Consider the following 17,103-nt stretch of genomic DNA (forward strand, 5'->3'; position numbering starts at 1 on the left):
AAATAGTGATTCACACTTTTCAGGCAGTGTGAACGAAGATGCTCCCCCGCACTCAAACAGATTCTGTAATATATATATATACATACGCCTCCCAGGTTGGAGAAGGGGAAAATTTTACTTGCTACTATTCTCCTGGAACCAATATGTCGGACATTCAAAGACCAATCGAAATGAACGATTTTGTTGCTGCCATTAAAGATATAGGCGATGATCAGTTATATCAAGTGATGAAGCGGTTAACAAATTCAATTAGAAAGCTCGGGCAATCAAACCTACTAATGACAGATCTCATGAACAGGGATATTGAAAAAGCTAATCAAGACGATAACGATACAGATGGGAGTTATGAAATACCTACGGATGATGATGCTAAGTTATATAGAGAGAGCATTCAAGGTAACGAAAGAGTGATTGATAACCAGCAGCTACGCATAGTTGCCATCGATCTGGAATTAGAGCGCAGGGGCTCCAAGAATGTCAGGGGAATCAAGAATTTGGCTGTTAAGCAGTTGGAAAAGCCTTCTATTAGTACGGATAATGATGTGGTGGACATTACTGCACCTAACAGTGTTATTTTGTGAATGTAATTATTTCTAGAGAAGGAAAAAAAAATGTGGATATCAAATGGGTATGGACAGTAATGCAAACCAAGTTCCAAGAAGAAGAAAAGACGAAAAGCGAGAGGAGGGAGAAGGCTAAAGAACGAAAAAGCAAAAGCAAAAGCTAGAAAAGAAGAAAAGATGTAATGAAGGGAAGGCTGGATAAAGGCATGGACACAGATCACAGATCTCTATAGGTAATTGTGAACTCTCAAGTACCTTTTCAGCCAAAGTGTTTGGCAAAGGCTAGCTATTATATAGACAACGATTGTGGCAGTACAAAGAATTGTTTGCTTGGCATAAGTGTCCTCGTTGATATCACGGAGTGCGTTATCAGCATTGGCCCTAGTAAATAGTGTTTGTTTAACGATAGCTTCCAATTCTGTATCAGCTCTCAGGAGTTTCTTCTGAATCTTACCGATTTTTTCGGAGGATTTCTTATAGATGGAAGCTATTGATGGCATACCAAATTCGATCGACATGTCGGCATCGATCTCTCTTGGTTTTGAGTTCCACGACCGATCCACCTTCAGATTCTCGAAGCATATATCTATATACTCTTTGGAGTAGGATGTTCTATCTTTAGTCAATACAGAGTAGTCAATAGCCATATGAACAGCTTGCTCGTGAATGCCACTAATCTTTCTCAATGTATTCATGTCGCGATCCATAACGTTAAGATTAAGCATCTGAATTTTGTGATCTGGCTCACCTTGAAAACGTATATTAATCGCCACCATGACACCCTTATAACCACCTGGTGACTGATCTACCTCATCAAAATCCACATAATCGTTCAAGTGGTAACGTAGGCATGTGTTGCAAATGAGATAGTCGTTAACTGCAGACTGCAGGTTTTCGAATGCGTTGTCAAGTTCTTTCCTCTGAGAACTTGAGATTCCACTTGACCTAAAGAACCCTTTAGATGATCCTTTGATTTTATCTTTGAGTGAGTTCAGCTCATGTCGACGCTGTGAAACGAGAGAGTTGATCTGGACAGCGTTCGATCCACTGACTTGAATGATTTTTCCAACTTCCACTGCTGCATAGCACGGTAGTAATAGCAGTACAAGCATCGCTACTAGTTGAACCCCCAGCATGCTGAATACCAAAAGATGTCTTAGAAAAGTTTGCTTAACTGACTATAGTGAAATCAACTAAGTTATACACTCTGAACATGAAGTTGAATATTCCGCGAAACCACTGTTCGAATAGGACGCAAGTGGGAAAATTTTATGCAGCGGAGTTTAAAAAGAAAAACGGTTTCAGGTGGCCGTATTACAAGCATCAGCATTAACTACTTATTATATGGGATTATTACGTTAGCCATTTGGTAGTTGATATACACTCTACACAGAGATTTACTTATCCAAAAATTGAGAAACATTTAGAAATGTTTATCGTCGTCCCAAAAAAATAAAAACTGGGCCCTTACCCTCACCCCTGGCTTTAGAGCCATATGTTTTGAATTTCCAAATTCATCGAATCTGCCTCCCGATTCGAGTAGTCTTGATACCAAAGAGGATATATATATAATAATGACGTAAGCAAAGATAGAGGAACGAAAAAAGAAAGAGAATTTTTTTGTGCAAGTTTCAAGTTTTCGGCTCGCATACTGCAGCACAACAAAGCTAAAGTTGTGATCCGCTAACTGAAGACATCATCAAAAATCAGATATGGTAACATTATTTGTAGGTGGAACCTGTAGATTCTAAATTGGAGTCTACCTGAAAAGTTTACGAAAAAGAAAATACCAAAATATCCTTGGTATTCTAAGTTATATATTTACTATCCTGAATAAATTAGAGTGTATGTTGTTTTACGATTGTACACAGCACTCGTAATAAGTGAAAGCCCAAATTTTATTGTCTAAGAGAAACAAGGTTTGGCCATATTCATTGCTCAATTGTTTTTTTATTTGTATATAATTGGTAAAACGTTTATTGAATTCAGAACATTTAAGAAAAGTAGTTTTGTAAAGGGCATGCTTGGTATAGCCATTTTTCCTAGCATCTTTAAGTGAAGAAGGGAAGTGAGAAAGAATATCAGTCGCTACAAGTCCCCAATAGTACACCCGTACACCCTTACACCCGTACACCATATAAAATTGAAACCATTGAGGAAGAAGATGCTTAGTTAAAAATGGTGTTTCATTACTTCCTGCTTATAGAATAAACCAATGACGGACGACTACGATTTAAAAGAACCGTTGACAGCAAATGCGCGTCCTTGTAAGTACCAAGGAGATACGCCCACTTATAACGAAAGTACTAACAATCTGTTTTTCTTTCAGTAACTGATGTCGTCTTAACAGTGCGAATAATCAAATCGTTTCCTTACAGGAACGTGAAAAATCATATATTTCATCACGTGGACTTACTGGATACAAACCCTAAGCAATTTTTTGACATGATTCTTAAGACTATCAACACCGAAGGGAACTTAAGACCGTACAGAAACGTGAAGTACGACACTATCAAAATATACACTCACGCGCATGGCACGAAAACTATGAATCTAGTGATTAACATGGAACATGATGACGATTGGGTATTAGATCTGAGTAATGAAGGAAAGGAGTTGGTGGAATATGGCATACAGAATGAAACCGAACTCAGTATATATAATGAAGGCGAATACCTCGCCTACAAGAAAGATCCCGTAGATAAGTGGTGATTAGGGAGAGCGCCACAATGCATTCTGTAAAATGGGGAGGATCAGAGCAAGCTTCTCTGAACTGTTACGACTTGATTGCCTACCAAACGTTTAATACAATAAATATCCTGTAATGATGTCACACCAAGTCTTTACGGCCTTTGAGAAAGAGGTCGGAAATAAAAAGTGAGGACTTCTTTGGACGCATTAGTATCCAAAGCGGGATATCCGCCACAATTGGTCACGTGCAAATGATAATTTTTCTTTCTCCCCATTCCACAGTTGAGGATTCGGGCCTTTCTCTATCTTGATAAGTGGTTGTTATCAGTTCTAATTTTGAAGCTGGTTCGTGTCGCTGATTTCATTCCTTTTGAGTCTACATTTGCTCTGCTTGTTGATGGCTATTTACTTGAATAAGCTTTCTACAATGCAATCTCTTAGGGTGCCGTGTTCGGCATCTGCTACAAAGGACTCTAACACTTTAGAGAAACTCACTCAAAGAAGTGGCAGCGCTTCTATTACAGATAAGGATAAGACATCCGTGGAATCAGATAAAAACAGCATTCACGAAGCTATAAGGCCTTCGGATAAGGAAGATCAGGGATTGCTGAAGAAACGACCAGCAAAGAAGATCTCAGGCGAACACGAATCGTTTGTTTCTTCTTCTTCTCCTTCAAAGTCCTTCACGTTCAACTCTTCTGCAGCTACAACTGATTCATCAGCACTTTCCCATAGCAATCCACAGAGTTCTATCATAACTCCTTTCCTCAACAGTCACATTTTAAATGATACCACAGACATTCCTGACGAGGAACACCATTACTGTTATCGCCATAATCCAAATATTTGCTGCAACAAAGCTGCAGATGAGATCAAAATGACACAGATCCAAAAGAAGTTGGAAAAACTCCCTCGGGCAGATAAGGAAGCAATTTCTCATGTTTGGTCGATCTTCTCTGCCGCTCCTAATCAGCAGAGGTCATTGATTTTGCAAGGCCTTCTCACAATGTGTTGTTTTCCTCAACTTTCTTTGATTTCCCAAGAGGTGTTCAAGCTTATTCGCATAGATTTTATCGAGACACTACCTAATGAGTTGGCCTTGAAAGTTTTGTGCTACTTGGATTGTCAAAGTTTGTGTAGTGCTGCCCAGGTATCGGTGAAATGGAAACAGATGGCCGACGACGACCGTGTTTGGAGACACATGTGCGAACAGCATATTGACAGAAAATGCCCCCAGTGTGGATGGGGCCTTCCTCTCATGGCAGTGAAGAAATTACGAGAGTCACCTTCTCTGAGAAAGCGCAAGCTTGAAGAGGCAGAGCAAAATGATGTCTTGAATTCCCTGAAACATTTACCTCCTCCTTTGGAGAAGTGTCGAGCCATTACGGAAAAATGCTGCCAGGTTAAACGTCAAAGACGTACCAGACCATGGAAGGCCGTGTACTCTGAACGTTACAAAGTGGAACGTAACTGGCGAAAGGGAATATACGTTATCAGAAAGTTTGAAGGACACAGCGACGGTGTGCTTTGTTGCCAGTACGATAACAACAACCTCCTCATGACCGGCTCTTATGATAAGACGGTTAAAATCTGGAACGTTGAGACTGGAAAACTTTTGAGAACTCTTACTGGTCACACGCGTGGCGTGCGTACGCTAGCATTCGACGACCAGAAATTAATCACAGGCGGTATTGACGGAACCATTAAGGTTTGGAACTACAGAACAGGTCAGTGTATTTCGACCTACACGGGACATAACGAAGGTGTTATCAGTGTCGATTTTTATGATAAGGTTATCATTTCTGGCTCTGCCGACTCAACAGTAAAGGTCTGGCACGTTGATACAAGAACATGCTATACTCTCAGGGGACACACAGATTGGGTTACAAGTGTGAAGATGCATCCAAAGAGCAAAACTCTATTCACTGCTTCTGACGATGCAACCGTGCGTCTTTGGGATCTTCGGACAAATAAGTGTCTTAAAGTGTACGGTGGTGTCGAAAATAGTGGTCACATTGGACAAATTCAATGTGTTATTCCATTTACAGTGAAGGATAAATTAATAACGGATGTTCAGGAACCCCCTGAAGTTGATGGAGAAAATGCGCAGGCTGGTACCGAGGCAGAATCAGGCACTACTGACCAGACAAAGGATGATTTGCTCAACATTCCAAACCTTCCTACACACATGTTGACTGCATCATTGGATAATACTATTAAGTTATGGGATGTTCATACGGGTAAATGTATCCGGACCCAGTTTGGCCACATTGAGGGTGTTTGGTCCATCGCAGCCGATACATTCAGAATTGTTAGTGGAGCCCACGACAGATCTATCAAGGTTTGGGATCTACAGACCGGCCAGTGTATGCATACTTTTGGAGGCCATGTGTCGCCAATCAGCTGTGTGGCTCTCGGTGATTCCCGCATCGTGTGTGGTTTAGAAAACGGGGAGGTGAAGATGTATTGCTTTGACTGTTGAAACTACTATAACCAAATTGTCATTTCTTTGCTTAGCTTTTATTTTCGCATATACTATGTATCATTTTTATCAGATTGTATTCTCTCAATAGTGGATGTTAACTCTGATTCACTGGTAGGATCACTTTCCTCAATCATGAAATCAGTTTTGATGACCTGGTGAAACCTCTCAGGTCCAAAGAAAAGTGCGATAATCATAGAGCCTGTAACTGCTCCAAGGAATATACACATAACCTTACCGTAATTGTATACAGTTGGACCCAATTCGGGCAACGGAAAATTCTTGCCTAATTCTGCTTCGATGGTTGAAGAGGCAGAAGAGGCTAAATTTCCAAGCTGGAAGTCAGTACCTGTAACCAGGGCCCGTAATGGGGTGGTAGCAGTCAACTCTGTCAAATATATCGGTAAAATACCCCAGGCACCCATAACAGAGAATTGAAGCATAAATCCAAAACCCATGATATAGTTCTGAGAGTGAATCAAAAAGGTTGGATAGACGAAAGCATCTACACAAACGCAAGCACAAATCATACCCAAACGTCTGCCCAAAATTTCAGATAATTGACCCCAAGAAGGTCAGCCAAAACATCCTCCCAAGTTCACAACAATGTTCGTCACGGTAAGAGCATTAGTAGACAGCTTCATCTGTCATCTGCTTATTCAACATGATTGGAAACAAATCTTGCGATCCATGAGAAAAGAAGTTGAAGACAGAGAGACTGATCACTAAATAGAGTAATATTGGCCACTCAGCTTTCCAAGTTCTCTTTAAATGGGTCCAAAATCTAGACTCTTCACTGTCACGTTCTAAACTCTTCACTGTCACGTTCTAAACTAGATACTTCTTTCAACTCCATCACATGCGCGTTAAGTGTTCTTCTAGTGGCCTGAAGCCGTTTGAAGTAATCCAACTCTCCAAAGGAGAGTCTCCAGACTATAAGCAATAACGCAGGTAAAGCTGAAAACCAGAATAAAGCTCTCCAACCATACCTGGTGTTGGTAAAAGCTCTATGGAAAGCCGAAGCTAAAAACAAAGCCAAATGTGTAAGCGGGCTGATATAGCGCTTAAAAAGCCACGAGATGAAACTGGTGAATTTTCCAGAGAAGTAGAAATAGCTAATCCATAACGGCCTCCCATTGCTATAACAAACAAAGCTCTTACGGCCAAGAACTGCTATAGAGTTTGCATAAAGCCAGTCGAAATTTCGAAAATCACAAACAAGACACAGCAGATAATTCGGGGCCTTTTTCGACCCCGACGATCAGCAGCATATCCAAAAAGAACAGCACCCACAGTTCTCAACATCAACACTAAGGTGATTCCCCAGGTAATAGAAACAACTTCGACGTTAAATGTCTCTGAAATGTCACTGACACTGATTGAAACACAGATAAAATCAAAAGAATCCATCAACCAAGCAGAATAACCATGAAAGAATAAATTCCACTGATGTCTTTACATTGCCCTAATGGCCGGTAAAAGATTTAGCCCTTTTTGGCAATTGATCGAGTAGCCTTATCAAAAATGGGTAACTGAAATAAAGTCACAGTCCTGGTGGATAAGAAATGACCAAACTGTTTGGCCACATCGACAAAACCCGTAGCTGGGTCACTCTCATACTGAACCTCAGTATAGTAGGTATCCTCCCTATTACTCATAGTATAAGAATTGAACCGCATTTATTGTATTGGATAAAAGCAATGATAAATCATTCAATTTATACCGAAAGAACCTCAAGTCCCTTTTCCAGTGCTCAAAGTGTGGAGTGTACCAAAAAAACGAAATACCTGCTAGAGAATCGGAGATGGCACTGACTTTTGGACCCTTCTTGGCAAAACACCATATGGAAATCTTATTGTGCATAAATGCAACATTAACTTATGCGGCCTGGAATGCCGAGCCCCTCGAGAAACATTTCATTTGCCGCACTCACATCAATGTGCTTGTCAGGGAATAAGATGATGTGATATTGAAGAGCACCACAACAAGGGAATAGACAAAGGGTAACCATGTAGTCATCTTAACTTGTCCACTTTGGTATATGGCGTTAATCAAAACGCCTATTAACGATCCCGCCACAAAGCCTTCAAAGGCAGCGATAACCAAATAGACAAGAACAACTAGCAAAAGAAACTTTTTGTTGCTCTTGACCATACTGGATATAAGACTCTGTTTCTTACGCCTTGTTAAATCCGGTACCCCTGCATTGTTCGTATCTCGGCTTTCATCGAGCCATGTAGTACCTTTGATATTAATGCCATAGTTTGTACCCCTATAGTGGGTAAGAATGACAATAGCAGCAGCTGAAGTGTAAAACGCCACGATCATGATGATACACCAACAAACAGTAAATCTCCAGACGTCCTTGGAATAGTATAGAAACGACTTTTTATACATAATCTTGGATGGACCAAGAGGCCAGTAAAGCGAGGGAAATGGAGGAGGAATATATCCTACCGGAACGTCATGATATCTGAAGCGCAAGATCGTTTCTGTTAGTACATCACACTGGTACAATCCAAACAATATATACTCACGTCATTTGCTATAATATAAGTGGAACATGCGAAGTAAACGAATAGAAGAGCAAAAAAAAAAACATGTACTTGAGCTACAAAGGTGCACAAGGACCTCCGCGAATTATCAAATACAGAATCTCAAAGGGTCGTAGTACACATTTATTGATACACAATTCAAGTGGTAATCTCCTTCTGCTTCTTCATAAGATTAGTGATTGTACCCAACATGAATATTCTAGCGTCTATAGCACTGAGAAGCACATTTTTCATGCTTAAACTGATAAAGGTGTTATCGTTGACGTTGATAACTCTATCCAATAGAAGCGCAGTCATGGCACAAGTTAAAGGGCCACAATCAGAGCCATTTATTTGTTGAGGCGAATACTCATCAAAAATTACCTCAAAACTAGTGTCAAGTAACGTCTCGGTATTTTTGATCAACTGCAGAGACTCGGTTTCATTGGCTCTAAACATAGAATCATAAACAAATGCTTTACGATCCTTCAGAGAGAAAAGAACAAGAGACCAGTGTGATCCGCCTTCTCCAAGATCAAAATCAATGCTATCATTGACCGGCATAAATATGAACGATGCCCCGTCCATATTGGGCAGTACGTCTTTAAGCTGTTCCGGTGAGGGGTCGTTAGCCAATAGAAACGAGAAGGTAGGAAGTAGCAGAACGACAGAACTATTCGCCTTGTCTTCTCCCATATATTTGACACGACGTTTCAGTGTGGTACGCGTCTGCGAAGCCGTGAGGTACTCGTAAATGAACCCTATAATGTTATCGTTCAACCATGCATCCTCAAGCAATGTACTCAAATCGCCTTGGGAGAGGACTATATCCTCAAACTTGAGAGCTCTAGGTCCATCCATCATCTTACAAGCCTGAGTGAATAGTCCATTCAATATTCTAATTTTGTCCAACTTGTATCCATCCATGGAATAATCTTCTGATGACTTATGATGGTGACGCAGCTTTTCCTGTTTCTCTAGTTTCTTCCTCTTTTTTTTTTCCTCTTTCTGTTTCTTTTTCAGTTCTTTACGCTCCGACTTTGTCATGCTTTTCTTAGTCTTCATACCATCATCCTCACTCTCGCTTTCTAGCGATTTCTGACTAACGTGGGTAGTAGTAGTAGTAAGAAGAGATTCCACAAACCCATTTGGGTGATGATATCCAGACTCCTTGAATATCAAGTCCCTAGCTGCCTGACTGTCTTCAACGCTGTCAGAACCATCATCGTAGTCTTCTCCACCATAATCATCAGAACGCTTATTCCAATCTAATGTGTCAAATCCATTCGATGCAAGATGCCCTCCAAGCTCTATAGCCTCATGTGGGGATTCTTTTTCAAGATCTGGTATATAATATCCTTTATGAGCACTGAAAATGGTCTTTATCATCTTTGATAGGAAAGAAAGAATGTGATTGTTCTATATTAATGCTCAATCTGCGGATACTTTGACACCTAAAAGGAAAAAGGAAAAAAAAAAAAAACTAGGGGACCAAACAGAGAGAAAAGAAAAGAAAAGAAATTGAAAAAAAGGGAAAACAGCACAACAATTCAGAGTTATCACGAGGAGACTGAAAAGGTGGAGAAGCGAAAGAAGTTTTTCCGGACTCCTATCCGGGGTATGCGTCTAGTAAGTTTATCTGAAAAATTATTAGCATCTAAATTAAAGGAAAGAGAATTGATATGCAAGTGAAACTAGTACATAAAATAGTTGGACAACGACAAAAAAAAAATTGAATTGTGCCGTAACCAATTCCTATATCTTTCAGACGCCTAGACTGAACCGTTCAAGAGTTCATCAACTGCTCCTTCGACAGATCCTCCACTTCTTCTCAAGGCACGCACATTTCGTTCAAAGTCGAAAAATCCCATATCATTTAACTGACGGAGTTGCGATTGGAAAACTTCTTCTGGGGGTCTGTTATCAACGGGTGCAGGTGGCTGCGATGCATTTGCAGCGCCAGAAAGACCGCTCAGCATATTCCATAGGTTAGGATTGGCGAATGGATTGGTGGCAGGATTAGCAGCAGTTGTTCCTGCATTATTGTCAATTGTATTCTCATTTGTATTGGCAGCTGTGTTTGAATTTGGAACACCAAAAAGTGCAGCAAACGGATTAGGAGGAAGAGCAGCTGTGGAGCCCGTGGATCCCGAGGAGCCTGCAGCACCTGCAGCACCGGCAGTACCAGCGTTACCGGAGTTAGAAGAAGCGGCAGCATCAGTTCCGCTACTTTCATTCGTTATAGGGTTACCAGGGGCAGGGAAGCTACCTGTCTGAGCGCTTGCTTCATTAGGGTTCATCGTTCTCTGAAATTGCATCATCGATCTCATCGCTTGTGGATTGGTAATCATGTTACGAAATTGATCACTCTGAAGCATCTCACGTGCCATAGGACCCATTGCCCTTAATTGAGGTGACTGCTGAATCATAAAGTCAAGCATTCGCGGATCTGAGAGCATTCCCCTCATACTTTCTTGGAACAGAGGATTTTCCATCATTTGCTCCAGCTGGTTATCATCTGGGATCTGCATCCCATCTGGATTCATACCCATCTGCTCCAAAGTAGGCAGAGGCACATTGTAACCTGCATATCGAGCGCTAGTCAAGCCGGCAAGTGGGTCGAATGTGCTCTGTCCTGCAGAAATGTTACTTGGAATACTGCCTGACCCAGAGGCTGCAGCCGAGGAATTACCTGCAGCACTCTGTGTTGTACTTGCACTGGATCTACTCGTCGAATCTGTCTTAGCAGCACCCTTCACTAAATGAAGAGAATGCCCATCCTTAATCTTGTAGGACTCAATCGTGTCTCCATCCTTGAGAACTTTACCCGAATATATTAACCTTTGTCTATCAACAGGAATATCAAGGTCTTTGGCCAACTGCTCTTTCAACTCCTGGATTGTCGAACTGGTAGACACAGCTACCTTATGCTTCTTGTCACCAGCGGTCCTGGGTGCTAGCCTGTTAGTAAATGACCGAGTTGAGGGAGTTTATTACTCCAAAAAACTTACTTTATGACGATATTGATCTCAGACATTTATCTTTGCAAAGAATAAAATGATTAAAACTAAAATAGTAGTTGAGATTAGCTGATCTCGTGGGTGATTTTCATCTTTGCCCATTGGAATCGAAAAGAACAATTTTTTTTTCCTTTGCAACACTGAAACAAATATACATCCGTACACAATGGATTATATCTTTACCGAAAGGGGAAAAGAGTAAAAGGATTCGTTGTCTTCTTCTTATCACTAATTGATTGTCGATAATTCAAACTTTGCCTAAAACAAGTTTCCTGTAGTGACATCAAGCGAAAGTTCTTACAGAAGTTAGGTGGTAGACCCGATGTGTTCTCATTGACGCCGGAGCTTTCCTTTTCAGCTTTAACACAATAAAAAGTTATGTACAGTGCGTGATATATATGTATACGTCTATTTAAATATCCTTTACGCTGCCTATGTACTCCATAGCGGCAAGATCGCCCCTCTTTAATTCAGGTCTATCAAGAACTGCTGCCACCATACTCCAAGGATCTTTACAGCCACCCCATTTCAATACCTCATTTTTAAATTTCTGACCGCTGGCTCTATTCATTGGATCATCGGCAAACAAATGGTCCCAGATCTTAGCCGCAATAGCTCTATCAAGTAAATAGGAGTAGTACACCGATCCGTAAGAATACAAGTGACCAAACCTTCCTGGCCAATTGGATAACGAGTCGTTAAAAAACACTAACTCTTTCTCTAGTCGATGATATATCTTAACAGCGTCAAAATCTTCTGCAAAAACAACACTTGAATGGAGAATCTCATCCAACATTGCCATCTTGATTTGTCCAAATGTCTCAGAATGATTTAAAAAGTTGTTATCATTCTCATGTTTGCGAAGCAAACTCAAAGGAAGCGGCTCTCCGGTCTTGTAGTGTCTTGCAAACGATAGAAGGACTCTTTCGTCCTTTGCAAACTGTTCTGTAAGAATTGAAGGTAGCTCTACAAAATCGGTTACACACCGTGTACCGCTGACATTATGAAGGTTTGTCCTTCCCAACATAGAATGTATAGCATGTCCCATCTCATGGAACAAGGTCTCAACCTGGTTGAGAGTAAGCAAAGTGGGTAAAGAATTTGAAGTATCAGAGGATGCGTAATACTCTGGGAAGAAATTGCAGACAAGCGAGATCACAGGTAACTGGTAGATTTCACCATCATGTTCGGTGGTCTGAAAAGCCCTTTTCTTTAAATTGAATGGATCCTCGATGTCCAGTTCCTCAGGGTAAATCTTTCTGGAACAGCACACTGTGAAATGAGCAGGAGTTGGAGTCTTATTCTCCCTGTAAAAAAGATCCATGTAAATAATTCCGACAAGTCCCTCGTCTTCGCTAACAACTTCAAACTTACGAACATCATCTGACCATATCTCTCTCCTTTTGACAGGTTTCGGATGCAACTCTATACCATAAATTGCCTTAAACAAATTCGACAAACCAGCAACGACGGTTCCTACCGAAAAATAGGCAGAAATGTCTTCAAGGTTACTTGATTTTTGCCGAACCATGTGTAAAGTTGTTAGATAGTCTCTGTCCCAAGGTCTCACAAGGGTAGCCAGCTGTTTTTCTGTAGGATTGGATATGTCCGGGTTAGAGTATCCCCCGTACAAAGTTTTCACCTCTTCGGCAACACCCTTTTTACTCTCCTTCAAAAGGTTCTGGAGAAAGATCATCACATTGGCAGGATTTTTGGCCATCTTCTCACCTAGCTGATAGTCGGCATAACTCTGCTTACCCATCATACGAGCAAGAACACCTCTACTTTTTAGAAACCTTTCTAAAAGCTGTATTTGAACATGAGGAACACTATGCAAGGTGACCCAAATCCGTTCTCTGACAGCCCTGTTCTTGCAGCTCCGTAGAATCTCGTAGGGTGTTCTTCCATAAACAGGTATTCTTAAATTTCCATGTCTATCATAACTAACATACTGTTCAAACTCTTTTGGAATGTCGTTGCCTCGAAGGTGTTCTTTTGGAACCACGGCATACTCTGCGTCAGTGTCCGAAACACCATTATTGAAACTTTGACCTGTCATAGCAATATACTGGCTTAGTTCGACAAATCCTTGTCTTGTCTTTTCATCCATGTCGATTCCTGACTGTTTGAAATCTGCGTAAAGCAGCTTACCTACAGAGAATTCCTCATCTGTGAGCCGTGATTTGATACTATCATCGTGTAGAGCTTTACTCAACTTGTCAAAGAGTCCTTTAGAGGTATTGAGTATATTCATGAACTCGAACATCTGCTCGTGACATTGCTGGGCAGCCTTGACAAACGATTGATTCGGATGAACAACTCGTACAAACTCACATAAATCTATCACACGACACAATACATCACTTAATCTATCAAGGTTCCGCACACAGTTACGTAATCCTTCTGGAGAATCGTCGTCGATGATATGCTGGGTGAGTAACTGTGCCTTTTCGAGTGATTCAGCACTGAACTGCCTTAATCCAGAAGGCTTTTTTAGGTACGGGTTTTCAAACAATCCGACTGAACCAGCTTCAGAATTACTACCAATATATCCTAACAACGAATGTCTTTCTTGTTGACCCGAGTTATTGAAATCATTCCAGAATGCCTGGTCATCAAATACCTGTCTTATTAGCTGTGCCTTTTCATCATGATCTTGCACTCTATGGATAGTACTTATACAACGATGACCGACAAAATTAATTGATCTAAGAGTTTGTCTATACTGTGAACAAATTTCATTGCTAATGAACTGACGGCACCTCAGAGCACTCCTAAACATGACAGTAACAACAAGTTAGTTGTGAAGGATATGAACGGAAACGAAATCTGGGTGAAATTGCAAAATTTCTGCCGCTAGCCGGTAATCGATCTCTCACGGCCCGCTTGGCGGGGAAGTTTTGGTGTGGGGCAGACAGGTCTCATAAAGTACAGCGATATAAGAGTGTTACTTTGATTTAGATTAAGTTTTGTATTATTCTTAGTATAGAAGACACCTTTCTCCTATGCTATTTAATATAGTTTTTCCAGATGACATTCATAACGTCATGAAAATGCTTGTTGTCCCTTTTTTCGTTTCCCGTGACCACGACACTGTAATTATAAGCTTTATCCCCTATTTGGAGAATTCCCTTTAGGCTTTCGGATTGCACTTTGGCATCGTCCTCAATAGCCTTCGATTCAACGTCATCTTCAACTTCCCCTCTTTCGCCCTTATCATCATTGTCCTTTTCAACTCCATTCACGTATTGACCAGCATAAACATCACGCACGGTGGACTGAACCGTATCACTTTGCACCGTTACAGGTGTTTGATTGATAGGAGGTACCATGATTATACGACCTCCCTGCATCATAGGTGCAAATTGATAAGACAGAGCAGGAAGTTGCGATACCGTATGGGTCGAACAAGACGCTATAGGAGCAGTTACAGATCTCATTGGAATCTGATATCCGACCGGGGGGTGGCCAGCAAACGAATAAACTGGAGCGGATCTAATTGGCATAGATAGTAAACGGGACTTTGCGGAAATATGCAAAGGCTTTGGCGGTGAATGCCTACGCATTCTTTTTCTAGAAGGAAGTCTACCTGGACCATTACGACTACGACAACCTGATCCTTCGTCATCTTCTGCTAGTACATGAGATCCGGAAGAACCCTCTTTGATTGATGATTCGTTCTTAGAAGTAGAGGAACTATCGACACTGCTAATCGCACTCACCGTTGAATTTGCCGATGGTAACGATCCCGCGGACGAGAAATTCGTACTTGCTGATGACACTGTCGTAGCGGAATCTATAATTCTTTGCTGTTGTAAGGAAATCTCTCTGCTTTTCATGAGCACCTCGTACGAATCTTGAGGTCTCAATTCAGAGTATGTTGGAGTTCTCGCGTTCTGATTCATTGAGACAGAAAGTTTAGTCCGTGAAAGATCAAGGGGGGCAGGTCTTTTGGGACCAGTACTCATTGTTTGATTAGCGTACGAGATATAAGACGTGTAAGAATGAATAGAAACAAGTAAAGGAGGAACAATGAGATCAAAAATATAAATCGACATGTTCCAAATACACAAAATACAACAGGCCGATCGACCGGTGAATTGAGAGGTCGGAAAGTTCACACATTCCTATCAGTATAGTCAACCCAGCCAACTCCCAATAACTCAAGAATCTTCTTTTCATCAAAGCTTTCAATAAGTCTCTCTTCCTCAATTCCATCAGATTTCTCAACAACTTCAACCAATCCCTTATCACTTAACCTCTCTCCCTTTAAATTGGCTATGAGCCGAAGCCCCCTATTAAATGTATCGTTTCCAACGAAATATATCATAGTGCTGCCTAATTGCTGATATTCCACACAAATTATGTCGATTCTACGACATATCTCGTCCGGATCCTCACTTAAAACACACCCCCCATTGAATTTGTTGCTTTTCGGCGTGATTTCGGTCAACTCACAATTGATAAATCTCTCTTTTTCCAAAAGTGTTACCAATTCATAAAGCAGCTTATGCAATTGCTGTGGATCATTCAAGCCCTTTTGATATAGTATGATATCCATATCACCACAATCTTTCTTTCCACGTAGGTATGATCCGGCTATTTTTATTACCGGTTTGTTTGATATATCACCAATAACGTTGCCAGCCACAATATCGAGCATCCGTTGATAAAGTCTCTCCACATCACGCCGAGGAATTCTTTGACCCCAGTCATTCTTGTATTTTAATCCAAGTCGTTGCTGTTTAGTAAGTGATTCATAAACTTTCTTATTCTGTAAATCACTCACTTCGACAATGTCATATTTTCTTATCAACTTGTATGCTGTGACGGGTCCGAATCCATGAATCACACATATCTCGTTCACTAGTCGAAGATCTTTATTTGCAGAAACCTTTTTTTGTAACACTTCAAGTTTAGCAAACGTACCCGTACTCAAAATCTCGGTGATGTGACTTTTTAGTGCCTTTCCAAATCCATAGTAACTGTCCAAAACATCTGCGGATTTTATGGGTGACGTAAGAGTCTGTATAGTCTTTAAGGCGTTTCTATACTGAATTGTTCGGAATTCTGCAGTAGGATCAATCACCTTCTCAACCTCCAAAAGATCAATCATTCTCTCAAACTGCTCTGTAATCAACTTATTCGTCGTCAATACTTTCTGACGCATCTTGTCGATTGGCTTATGGTCTCTATTTCTTACGAGAATGGAAACAATACCATCAATCTGATCAATATGTTTCTTCTTACCATTTTCATCGGCAAATTTCAATTTCTTTCTCTGAGGTTCAACAGTGAGGTGATAAATGAACTCTCTGCATGGCAATAACTTACTTTCCTTCATAGATTTGAACAACCAATCACTATTAAGGAACAAAGTTTTGGGATCAGCAAGTTTACTCTTAACATTGGCAACAGCTTGGTCTCTCTCGGCCACATCAGCAAGATCGTTAACAATAACAAAAAAACTATCCTTAATCGGCAGAATCTTGGCCTTGCTAATATCTCTCATATCCTTAAAATCGGCACCTGCATTGCGCCATATTTTAAGTCGATACCTTTCCACGGCACTATTGACCCGTGGTACGAAAAGAAGATGCAAACCTTTCAACATCTAATGTAACAATACTAATTTCAGTAGTCCTTAAGTTGACTAATATCATCTCAGCATATATATGATGTTCTTATATAGCAACTGGCGTACGTACGTTTTTAATCATCGCTTATCACGGTCTTCCTCTTCAGCCACGCTATCTCGGCATTGTGGGGAGAATAATGGAAAAAAGAGCGAAGTGAGTCGGTTGGCTCTCGGT

The 17,103-nt window shown here is 40.8% G+C and overlaps 10 protein-coding genes across 10 annotated transcripts; 3 read left to right on the plus strand and 7 right to left on the minus strand.

The window, feature by feature from the left end:
- Positions 1 to 143: 143 nt before the first annotated feature.
- On the plus strand, positions 144 to 581 carry FOA43_000651 (uncharacterized protein; the record flags this gene model as incomplete). The annotated part of the gene is made up of 1 exon (XM_038920978.1): positions 144 to 581. The coding sequence occupies one exon, from the start codon at positions 144 to 146 to the stop codon at positions 579 to 581; it is 438 nt and encodes a 145-aa protein (XP_038776906.1).
- Positions 582 to 790: 209 nt separating this feature from the next.
- On the minus strand, positions 791 to 1,699 carry FOA43_000652 (uncharacterized protein; the record flags this gene model as incomplete). The annotated part of the gene is made up of 1 exon (XM_038920979.1): positions 791 to 1,699. The coding sequence occupies one exon, from the start codon at positions 1,697 to 1,699 to the stop codon at positions 791 to 793; it is 909 nt and encodes a 302-aa protein (XP_038776907.1).
- Positions 1,700 to 2,137: 438 nt separating this feature from the next.
- On the plus strand, positions 2,138 to 3,275 carry FOA43_000653 (uncharacterized protein; the record flags this gene model as incomplete). The annotated part of the gene is made up of 2 exons (XM_038920980.1): positions 2,138 to 2,142; positions 2,942 to 3,275. 2 exons carry the CDS (start codon positions 2,138 to 2,140, stop codon positions 3,273 to 3,275), a joined length of 339 nt encoding a protein of 112 aa, XP_038776908.1.
- A 112-nt stretch (positions 3,276 to 3,387) lies between these two features.
- FOA43_000654 (uncharacterized protein) lies at positions 3,388 to 5,736 on the plus strand (the record flags this gene model as incomplete). Its single annotated transcript, XM_038920981.1, has 2 exons — positions 3,388 to 3,392; positions 3,597 to 5,736. The coding sequence occupies 2 exons, from the start codon at positions 3,388 to 3,390 to the stop codon at positions 5,734 to 5,736; spliced, it is 2,145 nt and encodes a 714-aa protein (XP_038776909.1).
- A 53-nt stretch (positions 5,737 to 5,789) lies between these two features.
- FOA43_000655 (uncharacterized protein) lies at positions 5,790 to 6,194 on the minus strand (the record flags this gene model as incomplete). Its single annotated transcript, XM_038920982.1, has 1 exon — positions 5,790 to 6,194. The coding sequence occupies one exon, from the start codon at positions 6,192 to 6,194 to the stop codon at positions 5,790 to 5,792; it is 405 nt and encodes a 134-aa protein (XP_038776910.1).
- A 1,471-nt stretch (positions 6,195 to 7,665) lies between these two features.
- Positions 7,666 to 8,278, minus strand: FOA43_000656 (uncharacterized protein; the record flags this gene model as incomplete). Its single annotated transcript, XM_038920983.1, has 2 exons — positions 7,666 to 8,209; positions 8,274 to 8,278. The coding sequence occupies 2 exons, from the start codon at positions 8,276 to 8,278 to the stop codon at positions 7,666 to 7,668; spliced, it is 549 nt and encodes a 182-aa protein (XP_038776911.1).
- Positions 8,279 to 8,429: 151 nt separating this feature from the next.
- Positions 8,430 to 9,659, minus strand: FOA43_000657 (uncharacterized protein; the record flags this gene model as incomplete). Its single annotated transcript, XM_038920984.1, has 1 exon — positions 8,430 to 9,659. The coding sequence occupies one exon, from the start codon at positions 9,657 to 9,659 to the stop codon at positions 8,430 to 8,432; it is 1,230 nt and encodes a 409-aa protein (XP_038776912.1).
- Positions 9,660 to 10,042: 383 nt separating this feature from the next.
- Positions 10,043 to 11,307, minus strand: FOA43_000658 (uncharacterized protein; the record flags this gene model as incomplete). The annotated part of the gene is made up of 2 exons (XM_038920985.1): positions 10,043 to 11,231; positions 11,282 to 11,307. The coding sequence occupies 2 exons, from the start codon at positions 11,305 to 11,307 to the stop codon at positions 10,043 to 10,045; spliced, it is 1,215 nt and encodes a 404-aa protein (XP_038776913.1).
- A 395-nt stretch (positions 11,308 to 11,702) lies between these two features.
- On the minus strand, positions 11,703 to 15,258 carry FOA43_000659 (uncharacterized protein; the record flags this gene model as incomplete). The annotated part of the gene is made up of 2 exons (XM_038920986.1): positions 11,703 to 14,042; positions 14,326 to 15,258. The coding sequence occupies 2 exons, from the start codon at positions 15,256 to 15,258 to the stop codon at positions 11,703 to 11,705; spliced, it is 3,273 nt and encodes a 1,090-aa protein (XP_038776914.1).
- A 149-nt stretch (positions 15,259 to 15,407) lies between these two features.
- Positions 15,408 to 16,904, minus strand: FOA43_000660 (uncharacterized protein; the record flags this gene model as incomplete). The annotated part of the gene is made up of 1 exon (XM_038920987.1): positions 15,408 to 16,904. One exon carries the CDS (start codon positions 16,902 to 16,904, stop codon positions 15,408 to 15,410), a length of 1,497 nt encoding a protein of 498 aa, XP_038776915.1.
- Between the last annotated feature and the right edge of the window lie 199 nt (positions 16,905 to 17,103).

The sequence above is a fragment of the Brettanomyces nanus genome, chromosome 1, assembly GCF_011074865.1.
Source record: "Brettanomyces nanus chromosome 1, complete sequence".
NCBI lineage: Eukaryota > Fungi > Ascomycota > Pichiomycetes > Pichiales > Pichiaceae > Brettanomyces > Brettanomyces nanus.